We start from the raw sequence: 16,614 nt of genomic DNA on the forward strand, positions 1-16,614 counted from the left end.
CGGTCCTGCCGACGATGCACCCCTGCCGCGGATTTAGTGGTGACGAGGCGTGGGTTCAACGGGAAACCCCGTTGAAAACGCCAGGACAAGATCCACCACGGCAGAACACACCACGGAGGGGGATGAAATTCCCACCAGTATATTTGCATTCAATGCGTGCTTATTCTTACTCATTATTTTGCATTGACACAACTCAAACATAAACTTTGAACAGCACTAAACATACATTTTACGTCAAGTGGGGGGAGGAAATTTATAAGAATGTCACCTGGAATGGTGAATTTTAGCCATGAGGAAAGCTTGGCTAGGCTGGGGTTAATTCTTTAGAACAGGGGGGCTGAGGGGTAAAATTATGAGGGGCCTCAATAAAAGTGGTTGGAAAGGACTTACTTCCCTTAGCAGAGAGGTCTATAACTAGGGTACACAGATTTAAAGTAATTGGCAGAAGGATTAGAGGACACGTTGAGGACCTTTGCACAAAAGGGTGCAGGGGTGGGTATCGGGAGCTCACAGCTTGAAAGGGTGGTAGAGGCAGAAGCCTTCAATACATGAACATGCACCAAGTGTCGTTCACTCAGCTGCTATGGTCTGAGAGCTGGAAAGTGGCAATGGGCTGGCTATCTTTTTTGATCGGCACAGACACGTTGGGCTAAATGGCTTCATCTATGTCAGAAAAGTTCTAACTTTTTACCTTTCTAATTAAGATGTTGAAATTTGTCCCCTTTGTTTTTCAAAATTATTTGAAAAATGCTGGTAGGCACAATACACAGATATGCAGACATATTTGCCATGTCAGGAACCTGCCCTGCTCCCTTTTAAATGCTTGCAGCAAAGCTATGCTTACAGGTGATATGTTCACAGAGGCAATTCCCACTGTATAAATGTGGACCCAAAAATTTATAATGGGAAGATGTTGTCTAAATAATGTGACAAAAACATGACTATGCGAAGTCAAATTGTGGGGGCAGGAAATAGGTGTTAAAGTCAGATTTATGGTAAAATATCCGTAGATTTTACAAGCCATTCATATGGCACACACTTCCTGCAAGTGCCACACTTACTTTCTGTCACATATGCCCCTTCATACTTAACACCTACAGCACAGATTTAACAGAGGGCGGAATTTTTGGGCCCTTCCCGACGACAGGATTTTCCAGTCCTGCCAAACTTGATGGACTTCGGAACAGCTCGTGGCATTTCACAGCCCTGCCCCCACCTTGACGTGGCCGTAAAAGTCTGCCAGTAATGTATTATCAGACATAGCATGAGGATCATGTTGTCAGAGAGAATATCCTGAATCGGGGGCGGCGCAGTGGCTAGCACTGCTGCCTGACAACGCTGAGGACCCGGGTTTGATCCTGGCCCCGGGTCACTGTCCGTGTGCAGTTTGCACATTCTCCCCGTGTCGGCGGTGCTTTCACCCCCACAACCCAAAGTTGTGCAGCTTAGGTGGATTGGCCACGCTAAATTGCCCCTTAATTGGAAAAATAAATGAATTGGTTACTCTAAATTTATATTTTTTAAATTAAAAAATGAATTTCCTGAATAGTGGTGATCATCTGCATTGGAGTTAAAAGTCTCAAAAGGCAAGAAAAATCAAACTTCAATAGTGCGCACGCCACTTCTTGTGTGATCATTTTAAATCATTCCCTTAACTTGTTCTCTCCGATAATAGACTTGTAGCCATCAGTACTCCACCCTCATTATACAGCTCAAAATGCGCCCTCCAGACGCACTCCACCTGTGTAAGGACAGGATCCAAAACTAATTTTTCACAGTTCATCTGGACACAGTAGGAAATATTCATAGATACACCATTACACTTACACTGACAACACTGAATACTCCCACCAATGCTAAATGGCTGGTTGTCATATCCACAGGAGACAGATGCACTACATCATAGCTAGTGAGCTCTCTCCACATTACATAGACATTATTTGTACTTTATTTGACAGAGGTCAGTTCGCAAGGCAGCCCTGCCAACATGGAGACTTGTTAGCAATGAGCACCGGTAAGAAAATTGAGACTAATCTTAAAGTCTGTTGGTCACTCCTGTGCCAGAGAGCTCTGCCTCAGCATTGGAGCCTTGCAGAATTAACCCTTATACTCAGTGTTGATCTTTATTGGGGGAACTCATTGCAGCATGGTAGCATAAGTGGATAGCACTGTGGCTTCACAGCGCGAGGGTCCCAGGTTCGATTCCCCGCTGGGTCACTGTCTGTGCGGAGTCTGCACGTTCTCCCCATGTCTGCGTGGGTTTCTTCCGGGTGCTCTGGTTTCTTCCCACAGTCCAAAGACGTGCAGGTTAGGTGGATTGGCCATGATAAATTGCCCTTAGTGACCAAACAAAAAGGTTAGGAGGGGTTATTGGGTTCCGGGGATAGGGTGGAAGTGAGGGCTTAAGTGGGTCGGTGCAGACTCGATGGGCCGAATGGCCTCCTTCGGCACTGTATGTTCTACACATCCTGAAGTAAATGTCCAATAGAAAAAGATGGCCTACCACAGAGAAAGCTCCACGGTCATGATCAATGATAACCAACCAAAAGGAACAATCAAGCAGCATCGTGAGCATGGGCAATCTTCATTCTCTTTTCAACAATCATGATAGAAATTGGAAGTAAACTCCAATCTCACAGTTGATGCCTCAACACTCTGGCATTGTAATTCAATTCATCAAATTGGACGCTCCTGACCACTGTAAACCTTAATTGGCTCATATCTAATGAATGGTCACTTGAGAGAGGTCCCAGAGAAACCTCTAACTGAGGAAGATGCAGTCTAGAAATAATTAACCCCTCTTCTGGATAGGAGGGGAGAAAATTGAAAGCCAAATAACTTTTTCCGAATTACCTTCCCATTCCAACTCATTTCCATTTCCTAAATATTCCAGGGAGTCTGTCTCGTCTGGAGTCTCCAGGTCATCTACATTAATGTCGAGGTCATCTGGTGTATCCAGGTAATCATCTGATAAGATGGAGCCTTCACTCTGATCCAGGGAGATGTTAATTTCTGGGGCAACAAGAGTCTTCCGCTTCGGATGATTCCCAGTGATATTCAGTGTGTTCGGGGGCACTGACCAGGAACAGAGATAGAGACAGTTACCAATATTACTCAGTATGCGCACTTTCAATGATACATTAGAATCTAAAATTAGCTTGCACAGACATTGCATTGCATTGTACTTTGACTTCTGAACCCAAGTTAGAGACCTCTTTGACCGCAGTGTCCCAAAAGTTATGGATCATGGTCTTTTAACCTCTCTAACCTCAGGCGTTTAAGATTTCCTCTAATGTCTAGAAGACACCGGCCGGAATTTTCCTAAACCTGGCAGGTTCTGACTGAAAACTAGCGTGTTTCTCCCCAGAAACACAGCCAGATGTTCTGTACCAGATCTTCTGACAATTTGCCATAAAAGAAAAATCGATAGGCATGTTTAGCGCCGTCACTCTGGCGGGACAAGGCCTCATAGAGCCGGCAAGCCCGGCTACACAGAGATCGGAGAACCATTTCTACAGGGCGCCCATATCACGTACCCTCAATCAAGGAAGTATCGGGGGCACTCTTTCTTCCTCCCTCCCTTATGCATTGATCGGCATGCACCCATCTACTCCACAACACATATAACGGGAAGCCCTCCTCCCGCAATGGAGAAGGACCCTTCTCACTGACGCTGGCACTGCCTGCTTGAGGCACTCCCAGGATTCCAGGGGGCACTGATACCTTGACCCTCAGCCCGGGGCCTCCAGGCACCTCCACAGCCCCGGCGCGGTCATCACGACTGAAACCAGCAGTGAAACACTCAGGCGTGATATCACGCTGTCGGGTAGCATCACACAATGTAGAGCCATTTAATCGTATTTAAATTAATGGAAATCAGGTTCACTCCCAGCATATTACCAGGAGGGCACGGAGAAGATCTCAAACAGAGATCTCACCGGCACAAATCACATTATCGCCCTTTCACGATATTTAGCGGCCATAATGGGATTTGCACCCTATACATTTGGAGAGTATCAGCACAGCTTCTTGGGTACGTCCATATACCCTGCTAGATCATGCTGATTTCTTCAACTCATTTTCACGATGTGGCGTCGCTGGCAAGAACAACATTTATTACCTTGAGAAGGCAGTGGTTGGCTTTCCACTTGAAGCACCAGGTAGCAGTTTGATATAACTCAATGGCTTATTGGCCGCAAGGCCACTTCAGAGAACATGTTAAGAATCAGCTCAGGCTGGGTAAGAATGGAAGGTTTCGCGCTTTAAAGAGACTGGGTGAGTTTTATGACACAGATGTTGCTGATACCAAACTCTTTATTTCCAAATTTATTGAAACTGAATTCAAATTGCCATGATGGCATTTGAACTATTGTTGTCTGAATTACTAATGCAGTGAGTGACTAAAACACTACCGTATCCACAGGAAGTGGAACTAACAGACAGAAGGAAGACTGCTATTAATGATTATTGATCTTTATTTACAGTTGTAAAACTGAGCAAAATCACTACAAAATATCCCAAATTTAAGCAGATGTGGATCATTCAATGGATTTCCTTTAACCCTGGGTGCAAATCTGCCCTGTGGAGAGACAATGAGGGTCTCCTATCAGGTAGTTTGTTGGTGTAGTAAGTCAGGCTCTATCCTTTTATCGAAACATTTGGGTTCAAATCCAACAAAGAAAGGAAGGATGAAGTCTCCTCCAGCTATTTGTAACAGGACTCGATTTTGAACTGGGTTCATAGGTCTTAACCCAATTCCTAGAGAACAGGCTTATCCCTATTCAGTACCAATAGGCAATTTCTTTTTTGTAAAATAAATTTAGAGTACCCAATTAGTTTTTTCCAATTAGGGGGCAATTTAGCGTGGCCAATCCTCCTACCCTGCACATCTTTGGGTTGTGGGGGCGAAACCCACGCAAAGACAGAGAGAAGTTGCAACTCCACACAGACAGAGGCCCAGAGCCAGGGTCGAACCTGGGACCTCGGCGCCGTGAGGCAGCAGTGCTAACCACTACACCACCATGCTGCCTCTAAATGGGCAATTTCATTCACAAAGGACACAACATGACTGGTATAGAAATGGAAAAGAATGTCACACTGAGGTGGTTAGAGTTGAGGCACATTATTGGAACAATATCAAAGGAACATTATTCTCCATCTGATATGTGTTCAACATACTCTGGGAATGCTTAATCGAGCATTGTTTTATCCCGCCTGTAACCTGTTTTCTGCTGCGTTGTGGGTGACTGAACTGGACAAGTGTTCAATTCCCCAGCGCCAAAAACTCTTCTGCTGAAGAGCTCAAATTGACAATAGAAAAGAACAAGATAGAAAAGACTCACAATTTCTATTTTCTAGAGCAGGTAATCGTCCAAGAACATCCATCCCTTGTTCCTCTGGTATCGGTCTGCAAAGCAAAAAGAACATTTTTATATTTGACCAGAAGCTCAACTGTGGGATGGTCAGTGGCTTCAGTTTGCCTGGCCTGTGATCTTCGGGCAGCAACGTTAGGTCTTAACCAATCTCAGGTTTGTATCCCAACCTTTTCTTCCTATTCTAGCAATAGGGGAACAGAAATTAGCTATCCACATGCCCTGGCTCCAGATCTTGTAACGTCAATAGCTAGCAGGTTACAATTGCTGCCTCACGGTGCTGCGGTCCCAGGTTCAATCCCGGCACTGGGTCACTGTCTGTGTGGAGTTTGCACATTCTCCCTGCGTCTGCATGGGTCTCGCCCCCACAACCAAAAGATGTGCAGGGCAGGTGGATTGGCCATGCTAAATTGCCCCATAATTGGAAAAGAAAAATTGGATACTCTAAATTATTTAAAAACAAAATATATATATAGATCCAGCAGAGGGCAGCAGAGCGGAGCTGCTGAATGGCTGTTGCGGGGAAAATTTGCAGTGCATTGCGGTCACTGTATCTAGAAGGTGGTTTGTGGCAGAGCTGTTGTCAAGTGACAGTTAAACCCCAAACACTGTAAGGATCCCAGCCAAGTTAAGATCAAGAGGGAGACTCGAGGGCAGGTAGGAGTAGAAAGAAGTTGAACCGTGGCATCACAGCCTGCAGGTAAGCTGGTGACTGGTAAGTAGTTTTTCTTTTCCTGAGGTGTTCTCGTGCGGGGTGCAGTGGTTGCCGAGTGAGTGCTTGCTGAGAAGGGGAGTAAATTTTTTTTAAACTTACTGTTGGGCGTTTCCAGCTGAATCCGGTCGGAGTGAGGACAGAGTGACTGCTAGGTAAGTAGTAAAGATTTAAATTGTTTGTGCGGGCCTATAACAGCTGATTGCTGTTCTCGTGCGGGGCGCAGTGGTTGCTGGTTAAGTGTTTTATTTTTACCTGTATTTAAGTTGGGCAGTTCCTAAACCTTAGACACTACACTTGTAGTGTCTCAGGTTTAGGAACTTCCACCCTTCCCACCCTTCCACCTCCTTTAACCTAAGGAGTAGAGTGAATAACAGGTAAGCTCTTTCTTTCTTTTTTTATCTAGAGCGGATGGCAGGGAAGGCAGTGCAATGTTCCTCCTGCAGAATGTTTGAGGTGAGGGACGCCGTCAGTGTCCCTGCTGATTTCACCTGTGGGAAGTGCACCCATCTCCAGCTCCTCAGAAACCGCGTCAGGGAACTGGAGCTGGATGAACTTCGGATCATTCGGGAGGCAGAGGTGGTCATAGATAGTAGCTTCAGGGATGTAGTTACTCCGAACAATCAAGATAGATGGGTGACGGTGAGAGGGTCTGGGAGGAAGCAGTCAGTGCAGGGAACCTCTGTGAAATAGGAGAGGCCTTGAATGAATACTTTTCTTCAGTGTTCACCAAGGAGAGGGGCCATGTTTTTGAGGATGAGTGTGTGATACAGGCGGGTAGGCTGGAGGAGGTAGATGTTCTGAGGAAGGATATATTAGCAATTTTGAAAAACCTTCGTGTCGACGAGTCCCCTGGGCCAGATGGAATATATCCAAGGATTCTTTGGGAGGCAAGGGATGAGATTGCAGAGCCTTTGGCTTTGATCTTTGGGTCCTCAATGTCCACGGGGATAGTGCCAGAGGAGTGGAGAGTGGCAAATGTTGTTCCTCTGTTCAAGAAAGGGAACAGGATTGACCCTGGTAATTATAGGCTGGTGAGACTTACTTTGGTGGTCGGTAAGTTAATGGAAAAGGTCCTGAAGGATAGGATTTATGACCATTTGGAAAGATGCAGCTTAATCCAGGATAGTCAACACGGATGCGTGAAGGGTAAGTCTTGCCTCACAAATTTGATTGAATTCTTTGAGGAGGTAACTAAGTGTGTAGATGAAGGTAGAGCCGTTGATTTAGTATACATGGATTTTAGTAAGGCGTTTGATAAGGTTCCCCAAGGTCGGCTTATGAAGAAAGTAAGGAGGTGTGGGATAGAGGGAAATTTGGCCAATTGGATAAGTAACTGGCTATCACATAGAAGACAGAGGGTCGTGGTGGATGGAAAATTTCAGACTGGAGATCAGTTATTAGTGGTGTACCACAGGGATCAGTGTTGGGTCCTCTGCTATTTGTGATTTTTATCAATGACTTGGAGGAGGGGGCTGAAGGGTGGGTCAGTAAATTTGCTGATGACATCAAGATTGGTGGAGTAGTGGATAAGCTGGAGGGCGGTTGTAGGCTGCAAAGGGACATTAGAACATAGAACATAGAACAGTACAGCACAGAACAGGCCCTTCGGCCCTCGATGTTGTGCCGAGCAATGATCACCCTACTTAAACCCACGTAACCCGTATACCCGTAACCCAATAATCCCCCCATTAACCTTACACTACGGGCAATTTAGCATGGCCAATCCACCTAACCCGCACATCTTTGGACTGTGGGAGGAAACCGGAGCACCCGGAGAAAACCCACACACACACAGGGAGGACGTGCAGACTCCACACAGACAGTGACCCAGCCAGGAATCGAACCTGGGACCCTGGAGCTGTGAAGCATTGATGCTAACCACCATGCTACCGTGAGGCCCCTGCATTGATAGGATGCAGAGCTGGGCCGAAAAATGGCAGATGGAGTTTAACCCTGATAAGTGCGAGGTGATTCATTTTGGTAGAAAAAAGCTGAATGCAGATTACAGGGTCAACGGCAGGGTTCTGAGGAATGTGGAGGAACAGAGAGATCTTGGGGTTCATGTCCACAGATCTCTGAAGGTTGCCACTCAAGTGGATAGAGCCGTGAAGAAGGCCTATAGTGTGTCAGCGTTTATTAACAGGGGGCTTGAGTTTAAGAGCCGCGGGGTTATGCTGCAACTGTACGTGACCCTGGTGAGACCACATTTGGAGTATTATGTGCAGTTCTGGTCACCTCACTATAGGAAGGATGTGGAAGCATTGGAAAGGGTGCAAAGGAGATTTACTAGAAGCCTGCCTGGTTTGCAGCATAGGTCTTATGAGGAAAGGTTGAGGGAGCTAGGGCTTTTCTCTTTGGAGCGGAGGAGGATGAGAGGTGACTTAATAGAGGTTTATAAGATGATCAGGGGGATAGATAGAGTGGACGTTCAGAGACTATTTCCTCGGGTGGATGTAGCTGTTACAAGGGGGCATAACTATAAGGTTCAGGGTGGGAGATATAGGAGGGATGTCCGAGGTAGGCTCTTTACTCAGAGGGTTAGGGTTAGGGTGAGAACCTTAGTTAGGCCATACTTGGGAGTATCGTGTTCAATTCAAGTCACACTACCAGAAGGATGTGGAGGCTTTAGAGAGGGTGCAGAAAAGATTTACCAAGATGTTGCCTGGTATGGAGGACATTAGCTATGAGGAGCGGTTGAATAAACGCGGTTTGTTCTCACTGGAACGACGGAGGTTGTGGGGCGACCTGATTGAGGTCTACAAAATTGAGGGGCATAGACAGAGTGGATAGTCAAAGGCTTTTCCCCATAGTAGAAGGGTCAATTACTAGGAAGCATAGGTTTAAGGTGCGAGGGGCAAGGTTTAGAGTAGATGTATAGGGCAAGTTTTCTTACACAGAGGGTAGTGGGTGCCTGGAACTTGCTGCCGGAGGAGGTGGTGGAAGCAGGGATGATAGTGACATTTAAGGGGCATCTTGACAAATACATGAATAGGATGGGAATAGAGGGATACGGACCCAGGAAGTGGAGAAGATTGTCGGGCAGCATGGTCGGCATGAGCTTGGAGGGCCGAAGGGCCTGTTCCTGTGCTGTACTTTTCTTTGTTCTTTGTAGAGTGGTTAGGGTGTGGAATGGACTGCCTGCTGTGATAGTGGAGTCGGACACTTTAGGAACTTTCAAGCGGTTATTGGATAGACACATGGAGCATACCAGAATGATAGGGAGTGGGGTAGCTTGATCTTGGTTTTGGACAATGCTCGGCACAACATCGAGGGCCGAAAGGCCTGTTCTGTGCTGTACTGTTGTATGTTCTATAGCAAAAATGAACAATCTCAGATTTAAAATTATTACTGAAAGCTCATGTGGAAATTAAGCTTCCACCATGCTATTCAAAGAAGAGAAGGGCTGCCCCCACGTCAGCCTTCCTCCCGAAAGAAAAAAAAAGTTAACTTCACCTCATTGCTGCTGGCGGGACCTTCCTGCATTCAAAACTTTGAAGTGAATCCCTGAGTGAAGCACGTTGAAGTGTGGACATGATGTTGCCCCATTTACTACTTTGCTTCTTTTGCTATTTTGAATTTAAATCTAATGTATTTGAGCTAACTGAGGCTGCTGTACTTTCTTTTTTTTTAAATGTATTTTCTTACAAACATGCATCAAAACAAGTTACAGCAAATAAACACCCCGGGAAACATATTTCCCAACAATCAACCAGTCTGTACAGATTTTTCCCCTTTTTGATCCTGCTGTACTTTCAATAGTATTTGTGTTATTGCAACACATCTTCTACAATTCTCTAACTATTCAGTCACCCCTGGGATGTCTTTCTGTTATGGACAGCCTCTAAATTAACCCCATGTATTAGTGTTTTCTGTCCCCAGTCCTCTCTCCACTCTTGTTCTAACAGTGCCATTCTTGTGAAGTTCTAAAGGTACCAGCTCACTTCTGTTACCTCGCCTGAGTGACCATTCTTTGTTCATCAGCTGAGACAGTAAATGTTGATATACTTTTCTACCATGTCGTGCATCATACACCAAGCCTGATTCTGAGGCGCTGAATGCTTGTGGACTCTTCAGGCAAGGGGCCAAGCCTGACCCTGTCCGTACGTCACAACTATACCCACATACTTTACAGATGGGTTTACTGTCGAGCTATTCAGAGCAGGGATTCTGGCTTGATTTTTTTTTTCTTCTCCTTCCTGGGAAGTGTAATGACCAAATATTGCTTCGGCTGAGAGCAGCTATCTCAGCACAGGTTGCAGATCAAATTTGGGGCCTTTCCCTTCTGTGTGGCTCAATTCCAACTCGTGGGGAGTAGGGGAAGCATTTACTCATTGAGCTATGGGGAGAGCCAAAAGGATGAAACTTCTGAAGATGCCAGCTGGAACCCAGAAACATTAATCACAGTACTCAGAGATTGGGACTTTACATTCAGTTGCTCTCTGTACAGGGGTTCTCTGACAGACCTTGGATCTGTGTAGAATGGTCTGTACACCTGCAGCACACAAGGGCAGCAGGATTAACAGCTGCACCCCCCCCCCCCAGAGAAATTCAGATTTAAACACTGCAAGAAGAGACAGCACAGTGGGATTCAAAATGGAAGTCAGCTGCTAAACTGCTGCATAGCAGTGGATTCAGTCAGACTGGTCTAATAATTAAACACTTTCACATAATCACGTATGCATAACAACTCAAGCGTTAACAGACTGAAAATCTGATACATCAAATAAACAAGCCAAAAGAATTATTGAAATAGATTTTCAAATTGTCTCAATGTTAACATTTCATTTTGATGGAACAATTTAGAATACTGCACACAAATAGAAATGACATCTCACCTTGCTATTTTTTTTTCATTAGTTAAGTAAATAAATCATGTGAAAATAATCTTGCTGTCAGAAACGTGCCTGCAGGAACAGCTGGGGTTTTACAGTTCTGCCACCATTTTGATGTTGCTGTCACATGATAGGGACATGTTTCCTTGTAAGGAATATTACAGTCACCCCCCCCCCCCCCCCCAAACAACCTCTTCCACTCCCCTACAGTGGAATAAGCTAAGCAGTTCTAATGAGTGGGATGTGAACTGAGCATGCCCAACATCTCCTCGGGGATCAGCATCACTTCATGGGAAACAAAGGATTTAGCCCAGACAGAAGAGTACTGCTTTATGCCTGCTTGCACAGGCTGCATTTCAAACCTATCTCTTCTCACCCTCACATTGACTGATGCTGTTCGCCCCTGCCACTAAATCACTTGTCACCCTGAAGGAATCAGGAAGGAAAAATAAAAGCATCTTCAATTCTGGAAAACAACTCCATTAATTGCTTTACTTTTAAATTTTCCTTCCCTCCCGACGGTGCTGAATCCTTGCTGTAGTATAGGTTCCACAGTCTCCCGCCAGCTCCTTATCTAAGGGCCACTGGGGCTGTTTAGCACAGGGCTAAATCGCTGGCTTTGAAAGCAGACCAAGCAGGCCAGCAGCACGGTTCGATTCCCGTAACAGCCTTCCCGAACAGGCGCCGGAATGTGACGACTAGGGGCTTTTCACAGTAACTTCATTGAAGTCTACCCGTGACAATAAATCCAGTACTAGCTCAGTGCGCTAGACAGCTGGTTTGTGATGCAGAACGTGGCCAGCAGCGAGGGTTCAATTCCCATACCAGCATACCCGTACAGGCGCCGGAATATGGCGACTAGGGCCTTTTCACAGTAACTTCATACTTGTGACAATAAAAGGTTATTATTAGGGGCTGGTTTAGCTCACAGGGCTAATCGCTGGCTTTTAAAGCAGACCAAGCAGGCCAGCAGCACGGTTCGATTCCCGTACCAGCCTCCCCGGACAGGCGCCAGAATGTGGCGACTAGGGGCTTTTCACAGTAACTTAATTGAAGCCTACTCGTGACAATAAGCGATTTTCATTTCATTTTTTCATTCAAGTGGCTATTCTACAATCAGAACGTCACAGTTGAAGCTGAGCCTGAATTAGGATGTTCAGAAGAGGGAACACACTGGATAGATAGGGATGTTATTTGCATTGTTGACAATTAACACTTTGTCTTTCACAGTGTTCCATTTCCACACACATTATGTAATCAGGCTTCATGTTATGCCAATAGTGCAATGATGTTGATAACTCTGACTGATGTCTAAGCGAGTCTGAGTGATTCTGAGCCAGAAGAGTGGAAAGGCCCCATGTTATGTGGGTTAGAGACCAAATTCAATTAGGCGCTATATATATTTTAAACATGTATTCAATTATATCTAATTCGCAAAAGGCCTTTTTGGAACTGAAAGTGGATTAGAGGGAACACAGTGCATTGCTCACACGTTAAATCTTAAATGCTGCCGTGTCAGTGAGGGTCTGTAGTGTTCACAGTCTCCTGTCATTGACTCACTGAAGCTGATATTTCCACTTCATTCAAACAGATGGGACAACCTTCTGCTGACCTTTGTGATCCTCAGGGCACATCCCCACTTAATAGTGAAATATAATTAAGTTTCTGAAAGATGATGCTAGCTGATGGTCTGAGGGAGTGTTTCCTGTGGCATTCTGAGGAAACATTTATTGTGACAGTCTGTGGATGTGTTCTCCCTGCAAACATCAGGATTTTCTACTTGTTTAGTCATTTATTTTTCTCAGTTTTCTCCTCCTTGGCTCTGGCTGGTCCCTCATCCCAGGTCCATCTTTCATGCTCAAGCACAGCAAGAGAGTGCTGGCTTCCCATTATTCACTGGAATCAAGTTTAAACTGGTTGGATGAAAGAATCTCTCCATCTTCTGCTTACAAGGACACTACAGAAAATAAATTTGGGCGACACCGGTCCAATTATAGTGGGTGGGTGGGAGTCTCCACACATCCAGAAAGATTAGCATGAAATTACCAATCTCACTCACAAGAGTTAATGTTTTAGGTCTGTGATCCTTTGTCAGAACGGACACGCAACGTTGGTCGGGATTTTCCTGAGTCCCGACGTCAGGCGCGTATGTGGATTCAGGGCCCACGCACCTGGATAGCAGGACCGCAGCGGCAATCTTTGTGGGTGGGGCAGGTATAAAGTTTGTTCCTGGCCAGGGGCACACAGACAGACCACGCGATCAGAGGGGAAATCATTTAAGTGGTTATGCCAGGGCTGCAAAGAAGGCCACTTTCACAGCAGGCCCCCTCCTTGAGCCACGAAGCCTCCTGCTCTGATGGCCAATGCCAGGAAGCCATTGGAAGATTGCCTCCATGCAGCTGCCAGCCTTGTTGTGAAGCAGAGGGATACACCCTGACTGGAAAAAAGATGGTGGTCTGGGAAAATGGACACCAATCGGCCCTTCAATTGTGTAAACTGACCGCCTGCCGACCACTGCTATCATTCCTGCCGCTGCCATTTGTGGTGAATGTATTGATGTAACAATTCACCATGTGCTTATCTGTATTACGCTGTTGCCCATATGGGGCGAAATTCACCGAAGTCCATCGTGACGCCCTTGACCGGCGGGCAAAAACGGCGCTGGTGACTCAGGCGTTGGGGCCCGCTTATCTGCCCGAAATCTCCCGTCCCGAAAGGGCCAGCAGCGGAGTGACGCTGTACGCGTCAGTTTCACCCGCTGCGGAAGTGGCGTGTCAGTTGACGTCGGGCAACATCATCAACGCCGCCCGGCGTTGGGGGGGGGGGGGGGGGGGGGGGGGGGGGAGGGGTGGTTTGGGGGGGTAGGGGTTGGGGGGTAGGGGTGGCAGAGTCCGCAACCAACACAGATGGAATAGATGTGAATGCCTTGTTTGTTTCTAAAATGGCGAGTATATTGTGCTGCGTGCCTGAGAGAGAGAGAGAGAGAGAAAAAAATTTGCTGCACTCTTGGTGATCCTCATTATTTATTACTCCAAATGTTTGAACTTAATTATGTCATCTTGCAGAACCTTGAGTTCCCCACCCCCCACCCCTACCCCCCCACCCCTACCCCCCCACCCCCAGCACGCGATGTTAGTGATTTCACTCTCTCTCTTCACAAACCTCCCCCCCCTCCCCCAACTCACCGGCACTCGAGGTAAGTGATTTATCTCTCTCTCTTCCCAACACCCCTCCACCCCCAACAAACCCCCCCCCCCCACCCCACCCCTACTCCGACCACCCACCCCTACCCCCCGGCACGCGATGTAAGTGATTTCACACTCTCTCTTCACAAACCCTCCCCCCCAACCCACCGGCACTCGAGGTAAGTGATTTATCTCTTTCTCTTCCCAACACCCCCCCCACCCCCAACAACCCCCCCTACCCCCCCACCTCTACCCCATATCCCCCCTACCACCCCTACTCCTACCACCCCCCCAACCCCTACCACCCCCCCAACCCCTACCACCCCCCCTACCCCTACAACCCCTACCCCCCCCTACCCCCACCCCCGGCACGCGATGTAAGTGATTTCACTCTCTCTTCACAACCCCTCCCCCTCGGCACTCGATGTAGGTAACGGAACGGCGTCAACCATCATCAATGGTTGACGCCGTTATAAACCAACTTTGATTTTCGCCGATGTGACCCGTGGCCACGTCGGCGGGACTTCTGCCCATCCGGGCCAGAGAATAATTAAGCCTAAAAAAACAATGGCATCCCGCTGGCGCCAGCCGTTCTCCGAGGTGGGCGGCGGGATTTGAAGAATGCCGTTTTATGGCGGGTGGGAGAATTTTGAACATGGCGGGAACGGGAATATCGGCGCCCCCGGGCGATTCTCAGGCCCTGCGTGGGTTGGAGAATTTCGCCCATGGGCTCCACCTATGGACTATTGTATGGTACTACCTATAATGTAGCATGTTGGGGCCTGTGTGGGCTCCGCCCCTGGCTCCACCCCTTGAGGGGAGGTATAGAGCAGTCGCCCTGTAGGCGGCTCCCACTAACAGATCAGTCGCAGGCAGGCACTGTTCTAGTTGATTAAAGCCACAGTTTACTTCTACTCCTGGTTTCGTGTGAATTGATGGTCGCAGCACCATTCCCGCTGCTGGTACTGCATTACCCAGTGGTGGAATGCATTGGGAGCCCTTCCGACGCAGCTCCTTGGCATTGTATTGGCTTTCCCCACACACCCTATCTCCTCGCCCGTCACGTGGGGGCTGGTAAAATATCAACCGTCGCTACAGGTCTTGAGATACTTGTTGAGTATTTCCTGAATTTTATGTTTGCATTTCAGATTTCTAGACTATGTAATATCTTGCCTTTCATACCAATCAGGTGCAGTTTTCACATTCACCGTTAGCTCGATGAACTTCTGGTTTTAGTTATACTGCTCTCGGCAATGGTCTCGTGAAGACCAGGCACTATTGTTTTAATATGGCTCCTTTCACTTGTTATTTGAAAAATAGGATAACTCCCACTCTGAATAGCACCCCCTGGCAAATTTGTATCCCTCCTTACATAGGAATTTAGGAATTAGGAGCGGAAGTCGGCAATTCAACCCTTCAAGCCTGCTCCGCCATTCAATCAGATCAGGGCTGATCTCTTCGTCTCAAATTCACCTCCCTACCTGTTCCCCATATCCCTTTAACCCTCTTTTAAAAATCAGAAATATATCTAACTCCTTCTTGAAAACATTTAATGATTCAGACTCCACCGCACTATGGTGCAGCGAGTTCCACAAATTTCCCACCTTCTGTGAGAAGTGGTTTCTTCTCATCTCAGTTCTAAATCTACCGTATCTCAACCTATATCTGTGACCTCTCGTTCTAGATTGCCCTCCAACGGGGAACATTTGGGCTACGTTTACTTTATCAAAATTCCTTATATATTAATTTCTTTTAGTATCTTTTTTTTGGATAAATTTAGAGTACGCAATTCATTTTTCCAATTAAGGGGCAATTTAGTGTGGCCAATCTCACCTAATCTGCATATCTTTGGGTGTGGGGACGAAACTCATGCAGACAAGGGGAGAATGTGCAAACTCCACACGGACAGTGACCCAGAGCCGGGATAGAACCTGGGACCTCGGTGCCATGAGGCAGCAATGCTGACCACTGCACCACCGTGCTGCCCCGCCATTTTAGTATCTTAAATACCTCAATCGGATCCCCTCTCATCCTTCTAAATTCCAGCAAATATAACCCCAAACGGTTTAATCTCTCCCCATACATCAACCCTTTCATCCCTGGAATCAATTTGGTGAACCTCTGAACTGCCTACAATGCCACCACATCCTTCCTCAAACTGGACATAATACTCCAGGTGTGGTCTCACCAACACCCTAGACAATTGCAACAACACTTGTTTATTTTTATACACCAGTCCTTTTGCAATAAACGTGAACCTTCCATTTACCTATGTAATTACATGCAGATTGATTATGATCACAAACTTTCCTTTACACGCAGTGTTGCCAGCACTTCTTGTTCAAGGTCAGTCCACGCTGTTTGTGTCAAAACACACAATCCTAACTATTACCCGACAGTACTTTGTGGATTCTGATAGACCTGCCCTCGGGAATACTGGGAGTTCTACACTTTGGACAAGCCCATCTCACACTAACTCAACACCAAATACCGTAGCTGTTTAGTCACCT

The 16,614-nt window shown here is 46.7% G+C and overlaps 1 protein-coding gene across 7 annotated transcripts in view; it reads right to left on the reverse strand.

The window, feature by feature from the left end:
* LOC119953154 (caytaxin-like) overlaps window positions 1-16,614 on the reverse strand; it is a 119,042-nt gene that overhangs the window by 51,048 nt on the left and 51,380 nt on the right. For 6 of the 7 annotated variants that reach the window (XR_005457972.1, XM_038777077.1, XM_038777075.1 and 3 more), the window contains 2 exons: window positions 5,343-5,407; window positions 2,854-3,075 (listed from right to left, as the gene is read on the reverse strand). Coding sequence is in view for 6 of the 7 variants with exons in the window: in XM_038777077.1 (XP_038633005.1) it covers window positions 2,854-3,075; window positions 5,343-5,407 (287 nt within the window). In the remaining variant the exon portion in view is untranslated. Of the gene's footprint in view, window positions 1-2,853; window positions 3,076-5,342; window positions 5,408-10,922; window positions 11,057-16,614 lie in introns of those variants that run through there. The other variant, XM_038777078.1, reaches the window with a different exon arrangement.

The sequence above is a fragment of the Scyliorhinus canicula genome, chromosome 18 (assembly GCF_902713615.1).
Source record: "Scyliorhinus canicula chromosome 18, sScyCan1.1, whole genome shotgun sequence".
Classification (NCBI taxonomy): Eukaryota; Metazoa; Chordata; class Chondrichthyes; order Carcharhiniformes; family Scyliorhinidae; genus Scyliorhinus; species Scyliorhinus canicula.